This window comes from Rhincodon typus, chromosome 32 (assembly GCF_021869965.1).
Source record: "Rhincodon typus isolate 14 chromosome 32, sRhiTyp1.1, whole genome shotgun sequence".
Classification (NCBI taxonomy): Eukaryota; Metazoa; Chordata; class Chondrichthyes; order Orectolobiformes; family Rhincodontidae; genus Rhincodon; species Rhincodon typus.
In genome coordinates this window covers 20,253,170-20,266,767 of record NC_063363.1, presented here as the reverse complement: position 1 = coordinate 20,266,767, position 13,598 = coordinate 20,253,170, and the positions used below count along the sequence as shown (strand labels likewise).

The 13,598-nt window shown below is 36.7% G+C and overlaps 1 protein-coding gene across 1 annotated transcript in view; it reads left to right on the top strand.

Annotated features, from left to right (window-relative positions):
- Nucleotides 1-13,392, top strand: part of LOC109920127 (CXADR-like membrane protein) — a 108,699-nt gene extending 95,307 nt beyond the window's left edge. The window contains exons 4-8 of the mRNA XM_020520153.2: nucleotides 64-268; nucleotides 2,077-2,244; nucleotides 4,160-4,282; nucleotides 6,367-6,508; nucleotides 8,847-13,392. Of these exons, the coding sequence (XP_020375742.1) occupies nucleotides 64-268; nucleotides 2,077-2,244; nucleotides 4,160-4,282; nucleotides 6,367-6,508; nucleotides 8,847-9,132 (924 nt within the window). The 3' untranslated portion in view covers nucleotides 9,133-13,392. The remainder of the gene's footprint in view (nucleotides 1-63; nucleotides 269-2,076; nucleotides 2,245-4,159; nucleotides 4,283-6,366; nucleotides 6,509-8,846) is intronic.
- Nucleotides 13,393-13,598: the final 206 nt, after the last annotated feature.

Below are 13,598 nucleotides of genomic sequence, written 5' to 3'. Positions count from 1 at the left end.
ACACCTACATCTCGTGAATGTATTTTTAAAAATTGATCTAATTCTATTCTGTTTGACTTACAGGTGATTACCTATTCTTCAGGTAGAGTATACACGAATATAAGTGCAAGGCAGAGAGGAAGAGTTTCCTTTGCAGCAAATTACCAGATGGGGGATGCTTCCATTAAAATATCATCCCTACATTCGACAGACTCGGGGCTGTACACATGCAAAGTGAAAAATGAAGGAGTGTATGACTGGAAGAATGCTATTAATCTTGTTGTTTTAAGTAAGTGTCTGGACAAATGTAAATTTTATTTTGAGCGCTTTTGTAATGTAATTAAAGATTTTGTGTGTTTGTATTGAAAATGTGTAGTAATAATGTCAAAATACATGGCAAAGATCAGGCAGACACTTCATGAAATTGGGTCTGATCTGATTTTCCAGTGGACAGCATAAATTCACTTTTCAAAATTCAAAATTCAATTTTCAAAATAAAAGTGATTTATTCTTGCATTTATTTTCTGTCTTTAAACTTTATTTCCTGTCATCCTGCTTTTGTTACCCTTAACTGTTTGTATTATAAATTCCATTATTCTCATGCAGAATGAAAACCACTTGTGTAAAGTTATCACATTATTGTTACTCTCTCCCAATAAGTGCAGCACTGTATTGTTTCATTTGAATCTTTTCAGCTCCTCAACCTATACCTGCAAACCTTCAATTAGTTCAACTCATTCCCAAATGCCTCAAAGTTTCATAATTAAGGAGAAAGAATAGTAAAATATAACAGCATTTTATAAAAATAAGGACATGACGTATGACTTTAGAATGGAGCGTGTTGAATGTTTCTGTTCTGTCCAATTATCCCCATCTATAAGCTTCACTTTAACCAAGGATATTTACCTGGAGTGCCATCTGCTGCATGTTCAGAAGGAAGTCATGAAATAATTATTGCAAGATTTTTCTAATCTTCTCTTCTGCTGTCTAGTTTGAGATTTTGGTCATGAGGTAAGGCTAGACAACTCAGATTGCCTTTTCTTAGAACAAAGAAGATTGAAAGGAGATTGAAAAGATGTTTAACACTATTGGGATTTTGATAAGATTAGTCAGTCAAGGTAAACTATTTCCATTGGTTGATGAGTTGGTGAGAGGGCATATAACATTCAATAAACAAAAATAGAGTTTAGTGAAATTTACTTTAGATGGGGATTTGTTTGGAGATCTAAGTTCTATCAGAAACAGTGGTGGAAGCAGAATTCATAACAGTTTTTATAATGGAAGTAAGTAAAAAAAAAGCTGATTAATGTGTACCTTGATTTTGATCTCACGGTATTCCATCTGGCATATATGCACTTTGTTTAGTGAAAGAGTTATAACTGGGACCCATTATGCTGTGACATGCCATTGTGCTTTAAAATGCACTCGTACTTTCAAATGTACGAATGCAATGTACTCACCAGAATTTAGAATATTGAAAGGCAAGCTTATTGAAACATATTACATTATTAAGCGAATTGACAGGGTGGATGTGAAAAGGTTGTTTTTCCTTGTGAGAAAGTCTAGGACCAGAGGGTGAAACCTCAGAATAAGGAATCACACAGAGATGAGATGGAACTTCTTCACTCAAAGGGTAGTGATTCTCTGGAATTCTTCACTACAGAAGGCTGTAGATTTTGGCACGTTAAGTATTTTCAAGGCTGAAACAGATAGATTTTTAATCAATAAGGCAATCAAAGATTCTGGGGAAAAGGCAAGGAAAGTGGATTGAAGATTTTCAGATCAGCCATGATCTCATTGAGTGGTGGGGCAGTCTTATGGCCCACGTCTTATGGTCAAATGCAATTTCCTTGTCATCAAAGGCAAACACGTATTTCTTAAAGTAGTTTCGGAGACATGTTGACAAACAGGAATTTATTGACAGTCTCACAAGTAGTGCACAGAAATACCAGTAAGTAATAATATAGCTGAATTCCAGTCATTTACCTAATATGCAATGCTATTATCAAAAAGAAAATAACTAAAATTGCCTATTATAAAACTAATAATCTGATTAAAATCTGTGATGTCAATCAAAGTACTTCTGCTCTACTTCAGTCAAACCCTCTAAACCTAAGTGTTGGACCCAAGGGAAACTACTGAAAGGAAATGATATCAAACTTCAGTGTAAATCGGACAAAGGCACCCAACCCATCTTGTATGATTGGAAACCTGTTTCGGATACAGAAGAACATCAAGCCAAACTACATCCAAGCTTACACATAGGTCAGTGAATTATTTTTTTCAAAAACTGGATATGTTCCATACACACAGAAAACACACAATCCAAATCAGGGTGCCACATGTTTACCCTATTTCTGAGCAGAATAATGGGTTTCAAATCAGATTTCTGCAGCTGAAGAAAATACTTGGAACACTTAACAGGTCAACCAGCATCTTTTACAAGAACACGTGAATTAATTCTCCAGTTGCAGAGTGATAATTGGAAGTGGAGGTATTACAGACAAACAGCATTTAGAAATAAAAGCTGTACATCTTCCAACTCTGAAAAAGAATCAACAGGTTTTATTATTTGTTGATGGGATATGGGTGTTGCTGGTAAGACCAGCATTTGTTGCCTATCCGTCATTGCCTTTGAGAAGGTGGTGGTGAGTCCCTTAGAACTGCAATCCATCTAGTGCAGGTACACCCAGAGTGCTGTTAGCACGTTCCTAGATTTTGACCCAGACTAGTGAAGGAAGAGTGATATAGGTCCAAGACAGGATGGTGTGTGGTTTGGAGGGGAACTTGCAGATGCTATTCTCATCTGACTGCTGCCCTTGTCCTTCGAGGTAGGAGAGGTTATGGGCTTGGAAAATGCCTGGTGAATTGGGAGAAAGTGATTGTTTAAGGTGGTGGGTAACATGCCAATTAAGCAGGCTGCTTTGTCCTGGATAGCATCAAGTTCCTTGAGTGTTGTTGGAGCTGCATTCAGCAAGAACAGTGAAGAGTATTCCATCACACTCCACATTTGTACCTTGTAGAGATGGTGGACAGGAGAGGCAGGACCAGACAGGAGGTGATTTACCGTGGAACATCCAACTTCTAACATGTTTTTTTAGCTACAGTATTTATATGACTGATACAGTTCAGTTTCTGATCAATGATAAGCCCCTGGATGTTGATAGTGGGAGATTCAGTGATTGCAATGTCATTGAATTTTAAGATGAAAAATTATTCTCCCCATTTATGCTGGTTGGTCTGCTGAGTGTTTTTAGCATTTTCTTTTGCTTTAATTCAAATTTCCAGCAGTTACAGTTTATGCTGTTCATTTAATAAAGAAATGTAATTAAATAACAGCACCATTGTTGAAATATCTGAAATATGTTACTGTGAGGGTGATTTTCTACTGGAGTCATGTTGGCATAGATTTTCCACAATTTCACTATTTTCGAATGGTACCTTGTTAATGGTGGCATTAGAAGTTAAGACAATGCAGGAATAAAATTCGCTTCAATTTTGCAATGCTTTGTCAGCAAAGACACAGCAATTTATCATTGTATTGTCTAATTTGGTATAATACACATCTTAGTGCCTGGGAAAGCACAAAAAATGTGGTTCAGAGTCATGCCAAACCAAGCTCTCCCTCCTTGGACTACACCATTCATCAAAGTCCAAAATCCAATACTGACAGACAGTGGAAGACTGCAGAAAACAGAATCAGGGAGTTATAATCACAATTTCCCTCAGCAAGAGCTCATGAACTCTGCTCTAACAGAAAGGCAGATGCAGGAGTCCCTTCAAACGGAGATGGAAACTCAGAAGAAATTTAGGAAAATTCATGTACTTGTAAGTGTACAGTAACTATGTGGCACTGACACAGAACAGAGAGCAGGTTGTCTGCTTGTCTAATTGGCAGGAAAAATGACATGTACATAAAAGACGCAGTTGCAAAAGAAAGAAATAAAAACTCAAAAGTATTGAGTTCATAATGGAAACTTAGTTCAATGTAAATACTTGCTATCATTGGAAATTACCCCAAAATTTATTCAGCAAACAAATGACAGAAATTTAAAAATGTTATCGACACCTTACGGGTTTCATTTACAGTGACATACTCTGAAGTAAAATTTCAGTTATTGACTTGTCAAATCCTTTGCATAGAATTCACTGTTTAACAAAGATGTACTTTCTTCTTCAGATTCAAAAACTCCTGAAATGCTTTTCCTGAAGAATTTGAGCCAGGTGAATGCTGGTCTATACAAGTGCAGTGCCATAAATGAGGCAGGAGAAGAAAGCTGCATTGTTAATGTCGTAATTATGGGTGAGTCATCTGCCTGAATAAATTATATAAAAGAATTTGGGAATTGCACCAAAAGTGTACTACCAAACAACTTAAATCGGATTTATTCACAGTTGCCCAGAGTTTGCTGTTGTAATGATAATGAAACACTGTACATTCACTTGTCGTTACTCTGTAAAATTTACATTTGCTGTGGGTCTGCATGATGCTAAAAGGGGAACTCAAAAAGTTGCTGCTAGTGATTTTCTGCTCCATTTCTTTCTGTGAATTGCCATCTTGCTGTGCTGGCGAGGCTCAAGTGTTCTGCTGCTCATGAGAGCGATGCCGTTGGAAGTTCTGAATTCCTGGCAGCGTATGATGTTATGATGGTAAAGTTGGAGGGGGGGGAACCAGACAAAGTACAGTCCAAAGCAAGACCTCAACAGTGATCCAGGTAGGTGATACATAAGTGATATCAACAGCTGCAGTGGCAGGTGAAGGCTACAAAAGTAGGGAGATCCCCAGTCATTGAGGCTTCCTTGGCGCTGGAACTGGATCTAGCTTCTGCCAAGGACCATTTGTCTGCTGAATGCTGACAGCATTCCCATGTTAAAAGATGTGCTGCACAAGGCATTTATCGAGATCAAGGACTTCCCAGGAACATCTGCCAAATGTATAGTTGGAGGTATGGCTTTAGGATCAGACTCATCACTGATGAAAGGAACTACAGAACCCACGACCGGTGACGTGGAATTTCTGAGATCGGCAATCATACACGTTAGCGAGTGATTGCTGATAACGACAACCTGCTCCTCTGCTTTCAAAGCCTTATTGATGAAAATTCTTTTGAAATCACTGAATTGACATGAATTTACATTTATTCCATTCTGTGCTCAGAATGAAAACATTGAAAAAAGTACATCTTCTTGAATAAAGTCTTACTTATTGTTGAATAATCTCTCTGGAATACTAATTCCATATTTGTGGAAAGCCAGATTTCTCTATTCCATGATAAAAAAAATGTTCAATCCACTTTTTTTAAGTTTAGTAATGACTTTTCAATTTCTAGCTTAATCTAGTGTACATTGCAATCTTTATTTTGCTTTACGTAAAACAATGAATGATAAAACCAGTTTGTTACTTTCTGGTTTGCTGTCTGTGAGAAGTCATCAGTATCAGTGGTTGCTTTGCCTGTTTGATGACATCGCTGCTGCTGGATGCTGGATCTCCGCTGTAGTTATCATCAGAATGAAATTAATACCAGGAAATGAAAAATCCACACTGCAGAGCTCATTAGATGTTTCTGCACAGCTTTTTTAAATTCATTCATGGGATGAGGTCTTTGCTGCTTAGGCCAGCATTTATTGCCCATCCCTAATTGCCCAGAGGGCAGTCAAGATTCAACCACATTGCTGTGAGTCTGAAGTCAATGCAGGCCAGACCAGGTAAGGATGGCAGTTTCCTTTCCTAAAGGACATTAATGAACCAGATGGGTTTTTACGGACAATGGTTCATGGTCATCATTAGACTCTTTTAATTCCAGATTTTTATTGAATTCAAATTCTACCAGCTGCCATGGTGGGTTTTGAGACGAGGTTACCAGAACATTACCTGGGTCTCTGGATTAACAGTCCAGCAATAATACCACTAGCCTATTGCCTCCTTGCTAAGGTCAGCGGGGAGCATAATCGCTTCAACACTGACAACAAAATCTGGGCTAATGAAACTTACAAAGAATCAATTATGATGTTTTACAGGGAAAATAAAAATTGTTGTGCCACATGACCTAACTTTAAATTCAGCATGTGCCACCTTGAAAAAGGCAGTTTAAAACATTCCCTTTTTAAGTCAGGTCTGCAACCTGCCTAACTATGGGAAGTTCAATCTGTCAGAATGGCAAAATAGAAATTCTGAATTCACAATTATCATGTAGATCAATAATGAGAATAGAGCAGAAAATAATACTTTAACAAGTTAATGGAAAATATATGTCATGATAAAGTCACAAAGAAAAGTATCAGTATAACCCCACATTTATGATGAAAAAACCATTGGCGCACTTTCATGCACATTAACCTAGTTGGAAATGGATGTCAATATTAATTTGTCCACTTTTTTTTTTCCAGATGAGCTCGATCCTTGGATCATTGCTGCTGCTGTTATTGGAGTTATAGTTGGGCTATTGTTAATCTTCCTAATCATTTGGTTTACACTGTACCTGAAAGGGAAGCATAAATATGAGGAAGAGGAAACTCCAAATGAGATCAGGTAAGGTGGTAACCTGTGGTCTAAAAGATGCACATGACCATTGTAGTTTTCCAGGATTTCAGGTCTGTTAGCCTGGAGATATTTGAGTGTTGAGCACTGACCTTGTCATCAAAATCCATCTGAGGGAAATCTACTGAAATTAATTTCTTTTTATCGAAAGAGACTGAAACCAATTAACCAGACTTGTATGTTCTGTTTGATTTATACCTTTATGAAATGTGTATATATTGGAGATAAAAAATAAAATCACCTACAATTATCCAGATTACAGAGAATAAATCAAGACACAAGAATACACAAATAAGCTGTATTTCATGCAACATTTTCAGCAGATCTGAGGAACTTGATGAGGAACTGGATTTGTAACTGGAACCAGAGAAGGTTCCCTCCCTCTTTCTCTCTCTGCTCCCTCAGGAATTACATTGAGTTTGAGCAAAGTCTGAAAACTGATAACTTGAAAATATCCGCAGGTTTCACAGCTGCCATTGATCCAGATATTCCTAACTAATGGTGGTCTCATTTAAAACCTGGTAGCTTAGGAATACCTTTATAATGCTTTTATCTTTCAAAGAAGCATCAGTGAGGTCAAAACATTATCCCTGCTTCTACAGCCACAGATGCTGCCAAACTTATGGAGTTGCTCCAGCACTTTGTTTAATTTCAGTGCTCCAGCATCTGTAATATTTTGCTTTTATTTTACTTTCATTCTGTTATCTTCCTTTTTGTGCTGAACATTATTGCCTTTATAACTTTGTATATGTTTCTGCATATGTTTGATGCTTCATTGTATTTTTATTGCAGTTAGCAAGTTGTAAAGTTTCTCCTCTTTTACTCAAGAAAACCTTATCATTCCATATTTATTGCTTTTGGTAAACTAGTTAACTACAATTTAATTACAGTGAGGAATAGTTGCGCGCTAATAATATCTTAAAACATTTTGTTGTGACCAACTGAGGATGGTGAAAAGGGAGGAGCCGATTCACACCGCACCCCCCACCTCACATGATCACAACATAGTTGCCAAATTATTTCATGGTATAAAGGACAAAGAGAGTGGTCATAGCTGTAAAAATACAAAAGACCAGTCCATTGTCTATATGAATAGCAAAATAAGGAACACCTGTATCCAAAAAGCAATGTCCTGAGACACAAAATTAAGATTGGTACATGCAAACATACAAGAAACAGAATGGGGGCACAGTATTTTTTCCAGTATCCTCAGCATTCTACCTTACAGATACTTCAGACATGTTCCCTGACCTAGCACTGAGATCTACCACTGAACAAGCCACGTTAACATTGGATCACCCCAGCTCAAGCAAGTTCAGAATGACTGTTCAACTGGATAAAAGGCTGCCAATTACAAACCCACAATAATATTTACAAGCTCCAGGTCTGTGGACCAGAGAGACAACAAGGAAATTGAGTAGCCTTTGACAAATATTCAGGTCATCCCTGAAAAAAGTACATCAAAACAAAGTTCGCCTACGCACGTACAACTGTCATTTTGAGTACAGTTCAAGACACCAGTGTACCTGGATTATTAGAATCTATTAGAATCAAATGAATAATTACAACACAGGAGGCTATTCAGCCCACACTGTCTCTGCAACAGTAAGTTAATTATTCCCAAGTGGTGGATTTTTCTCATCAGGTGATTATCCAATCCCAGCTTGAAAACCATCCTTGAATCTACCTTGACCACATTCTCTGGCCTTGCATTCCAGATCCTAACAATGCATAAAAATGTTTTTCCTCATGTCATTTTGGTTCTTACAATGAACACGTAAGCAAACAGCTGTCAGGAAATGCTTCTTTAAATAATTTTTCTTTTGAATGCCACACTCTCAATACATTGCTGCCAAAAAATGGAACTCTTTACCCCAAGCACCCTCAAACGCCATCAAATGAGGAGAACAAGACACCCATTACTTATTCACCAACAATGAAGGCTAAGATTGATAGGAACGGACCAACTCAGGCACATATAAAAAGAATGGGAGCAGCCCCTGTCATGTTTGCATATTCTCAAAGCAGTTGGCTGTATCTACCAATTGTAATGTACATATTTATATTAAAAATACAAATCATATTGTTATGAATATAACTGAAGCTCACCATTTTTCTCATTGTTCCTTTCCATGAAAAGGAACTAGCATCTGCTTGCCTTCTTCATGGTGGTTAAACTCAGAAAACTCAGCAGTGGGAATTCTAAGCCTATTGATCTGCTTTACCATTTAAGAATTTGTTCTAAAGTTAGATTCTTTGCCTCTTTACATTCCAAATTCAAACCTTGATATATATAATTTTTAACATTTTCTTTCATTGCACTGAACAGGGAAGATGCTGAGGCACCAAAGGCAAAGCTCATCAATTCACCATCTTCAGTGGGGACAGGAAGCACAGGATCTGGTTCCTGTTCAGTCAATTCTGTCAAAAATGGAACTGTTTACCCCAAGCAGCCTCAAACACCATCAATGGAAGAGAACAAGACACCCATTACTTACTCACCAACAGAGGAGGCCAAGATTGATAGGAGCGGACCAACTCAGGCACATATGAAAAGAATGGGTGCAGTCCCTGTCATGATACCTGCCCAAACAAGGGCTTTTCAAACTGTATGAGCATTAATTGGGGGGATATATTCTCCAACCAATGTACTGGGAAGTTTTATCAATTGAACTTAAGGCTGGAAAACCTGACCTGCGACCTGCCCCATTTCCAATTTTGACATGAGTGAATTTTGTTCACTGAATAGGATAGATTTACCTAAACTAGATACCTTCACACATACTGACTGCATTGGGGAAAAAGTCCAGAAAAAGTAGATTTCTATTGAACAGATGAATCTACTTTGCACAATAAAGTTCTGAGGCTGGCTTCATTTATACTTACACACAGACAGATACACAAACACACATACACACACACACACACACACACACACACACAATTCTAATTGAATTCTGTCTGAATTTGCTGAACCTGTGGAATGGTAAGATGCAAATGATATTTTAATGTTGTTCAGAGCTAGCTAAATAAATGCCTTATTCCAGAATGTTACTGAAAGAAAACTGGGAAAAGTTCAAGATTTAATAACCTATAGTACTCTGATTCCTGACCTGCTGCTGGTATTGATTTAGTAAAATATGCTCTAGTACATTCTAGTGTGTACACTGCCGACAAGCTGAGTTGCTAGCCAATCTAACTTGTTCCTTACATGTTCACAGTCATTCCCATATCGTCCAAGTGTGATTTTGAAAAACCTGCTGCACATTCCCACCTGCTGGCTATAATGGGATTCCTCTCTGATTGCGGGCTGTGCACATTTAATACTCACAGAGAAGGACCCTAATGGAGAATAATGTTAGAGCTGGGAATTCGCAATTAACAGTGCATTTTCATTTATCTGAACATAGACAGGCACCACAGCACGGATATAATCAGATACAGCTCAGTAAAAATGTCACTGGAGGATATTGCTACTGGCAAAATAATTTAGAGTAATGTATCTTCAAATGAAACAATAACATCAATTTATACCAAAAGGTGTACAAAATTTAAGTAGGTACACAGCCTGCATAAACTAAGAAAAACTTTCTGCTCATCTTTCACGCAGACTTGACAATCATACAGTTCATGTGATTACTGTTTTTAAATCAAAGAAACGTATGTATGATAAAGACATGGCACATGTCTTATAATCAACTTTTAATATCTTTGCTATTCAATGGTGAGTGATTGACAATAACACAACTTTACTGCTTCTTTATCCTTCATGTTCTAACCAGTCTCTTGGTAAATAGGTTTTTCTGAAATCTTTACAGTATTTTGTATTTATGGCCCTCAGTTTTGAACTTTTCCACCAATGGAAACAACTTCTCTATCAGTAGTCTATCAAACCCCCTCATTATTTTAAAGTCCTCTATTAAGTGATCAAATATTGCTATAGCATGAATCTAGTTGTACTGAACATCAAACTGCACCTTTACTGGCTTTAGTTGATATCAATTACACTCGGTGAATTAAATATTATTTTCCTTAATAATGTCAAGAAATAGAACAAAGTTTTTCTGAGAGAGTGAGATTTTTTCAACAAATCCCATAGGGAAGGGTAGAAATCTTCTTCAGAAATTGTTGTGGCCCTTCATGGTTAATGATTAAATCATATACTCTCTTCCTCTTTCATTTTGCTGGTGTTCAGTAATCACTCATAAGATGCTTTGCCCCAGTGTCCAAATATTATTATTATTATCTAATATCCACATATGCTTCTACATTGCTTTTAGCCTCCCAAAAATTATATATTTGAAAGGCATTATATCTGTCTTGAAAACAAGGGTCTGCAGTTCAAGTTTTGTTGCCTCTGGCTTGGTAGAGATAATGGCCTAAAAATTGCTGTCAAAATAATAGGTTAATAGCGCATGTTATTATTGATGTGCAAATACCACTGCACCTTCAGATGAGGGCAGATGTGTAACAAAACACAAAAGTGAAAATTTTCCTCACAGTCAATATCTGAAAGAGAACTATTGAATTGGAGGGATTCACTCCTTAAGGTTTTAATTATCTGTATGTTGTTTCAAATTTCAATTCTTTTTAAATGTTGGTGTTCTGTTTCTCTTTTCTCTTTTTTAATCTCATATTCCTTTTTCTCTTTATTTAATGTATTAGACAATGCATTCATCAACTCCAAACTACACTACCTGCTTCAACCTGTGTGTTATTCATTTAATTTGGCTGAGAAGATGCACAATCGTTTGTCCTCTTCACTCAGGTGGTTGACACCTGGTAGAGTGTTGCACTCTCTATCTCATACTTTCTGTGACTTTAGTGTAAAATATCATGGAGATTTGGAAGTACAGCAATTGGAGGTATTTGTTGTCGTAGTATTTGGTTCATAACTTGTCTAATTGAACAATGGGCTCTGTGTTCTGGATTTTAGAAAACTGGCTTCTGCCAATTAACTTAACAAAATAGTTGATCGTTGATAATTACTTTTCACATTTATTCTTTTCTGGCTTAATCTAGAACAGATCATCCAAGTACTTTGAAAAATACACTGCATAAACTGCAATGCAGACTTTTAATTAATAATAGACTTACAATCCCTAAAGATTGGGTGTGGGCATAATACAAACACATTTAGTTATTAACAACACTATAAAAAGACCATGGAGTTCATAACTGTAGTGCTTAGGAAATTCATATTGGTGCAACATATAGGATATTGGGCAATATATTGGAATTCACGGACATGGGCCAAATACTGTTCGGAGCCATTGTGTTTATGTCATTCACACAGTAAGAACTCAAATGTTCTCCACTTACTAAGATTCACCACAAGCTTAACTGGGGAAATTGTAGTGTGCAGGCATGTGTGTTCTATGTGTATCTTTCCTTTCTTCGTTGTAGGCAACTGATAATTTGGTAAATGCACATTCAAAACTAAAAATGAACAGAGAAGTACATTTCTGCCTGAGAAAACCTCAAGTGATTCACTGTCTCAGCATATGGGGAACGTATTAATCAAAAGCAACACAAAAACTTAATCAGGATTTCTGACATGTGCAGCCAGTTTTGAACTTTTTGTTTACTTTTATTTTTGTGTATGTTTAAGTAGTTAGAAAGATATGTATTCTTTAATCCATAAATATTTGCTTAAAGGTTTTTTATTGAAACAGCCAAATTCCATTCTTTTTGTTATAAAAGAGAGGAATTTGAAAGCAGCACTTGATGATATTAGTACTTAAAGTATTGGCTCATTGCCTTATACAAACATTGCACTTTCCCTAGTGCAGCTTAGGAAGTTGCAAACTATTGTTATGTCCAGTACAACTTAATCAAGCAACATTGTGAATGTTTGGACATTAGTGGCATTAGATTTGCTCAATCAATCATATCCCAATGGAAATTTATTTGGAGATCATTTGCTGCTGGTTTCAGCTGTTAGACGGCAAAATTTATCCATTTGATTTTCCTTACTCAGTATTGTGAAAATTATTTACCTGGTCCTAACAGTAGATGTTGTTAACCACTAGGCAGGTAGTGCATGTGTGAAAGATTTTGTTGTAAACTTTAAACATCCTGACAGAAACTAGCAAAGATTTGAATTTTGTTTAAAAAAAGAAAATTTTTACTATGTTTTTGGTTTAAAAGTGAAAGCTTTTTATGTATCAAAAAGGATCTTTTGAAAGGGAAATAATGTTCAACTATGAACTGCTTTAATATTTAACATTACGATAATTACAAAGCACCAAAACGGAACACTATCAATTATCCAACACTTCCTTTGCAATTGTGCTTAATTGCTCAATTATAGGTCAGTTTTCATAATTTGTTCGATAAACTTCGTTTTAGTTTTCAAAACATTTACTGTAAATACAATCTTTATGTTGAGTTGTATCAGCCAAATATGAATTTGGAGCTTCATTGGTGTATAACCTGCAAAATATTGACTGCATTTCCTATTTTTAAGACATTCTTTCCTTGCTATTGAGTGCATCACTTGTACAGACTTCCTCATGTATGAGGACAGGCAGATGGCCTCAACCACTAGAGCTCATTAGGTAAATAGTAAATGTACAAAACCAACTTCTGATGCTTCCTATAATTTGTCTCCCTCCTGTGATGAAGGTTGTGGCTTTAAGGTGGTGCTCCATCTACCCTCATCTCCTCCAAATCCACATGACCACAACTAATATCAGATATGTGAATCTAAATCATAGCATATTTAATACCAGTATGTCAGCAAATAATATTGGTTTTAAATTATCTTAGGTGTACCAATTATAGAGACATAGATTCATAGAGTCATCTAGCAGTAAACAGGCCCTTCCGTCCAACTCGTCCACACTGACCAGACCTCCTAATCTGACCTAGTCCCATTTGCCAGCATTTGGCCCATGTCCCTCTAAACCCTTCCTATTCATATACGCATCCAGATGCCTTTTAAATATTGTAATTGTATCCGCATCTGCCACTTCTTCTAGCAGCTCATCCCATGCATTCACCACGCTGTACCCTTCAGGTCCTTTTTAAATCTTCCCCTCTCACCTTAAACCTATGCTGTCTAATTTTTGATTTTTCC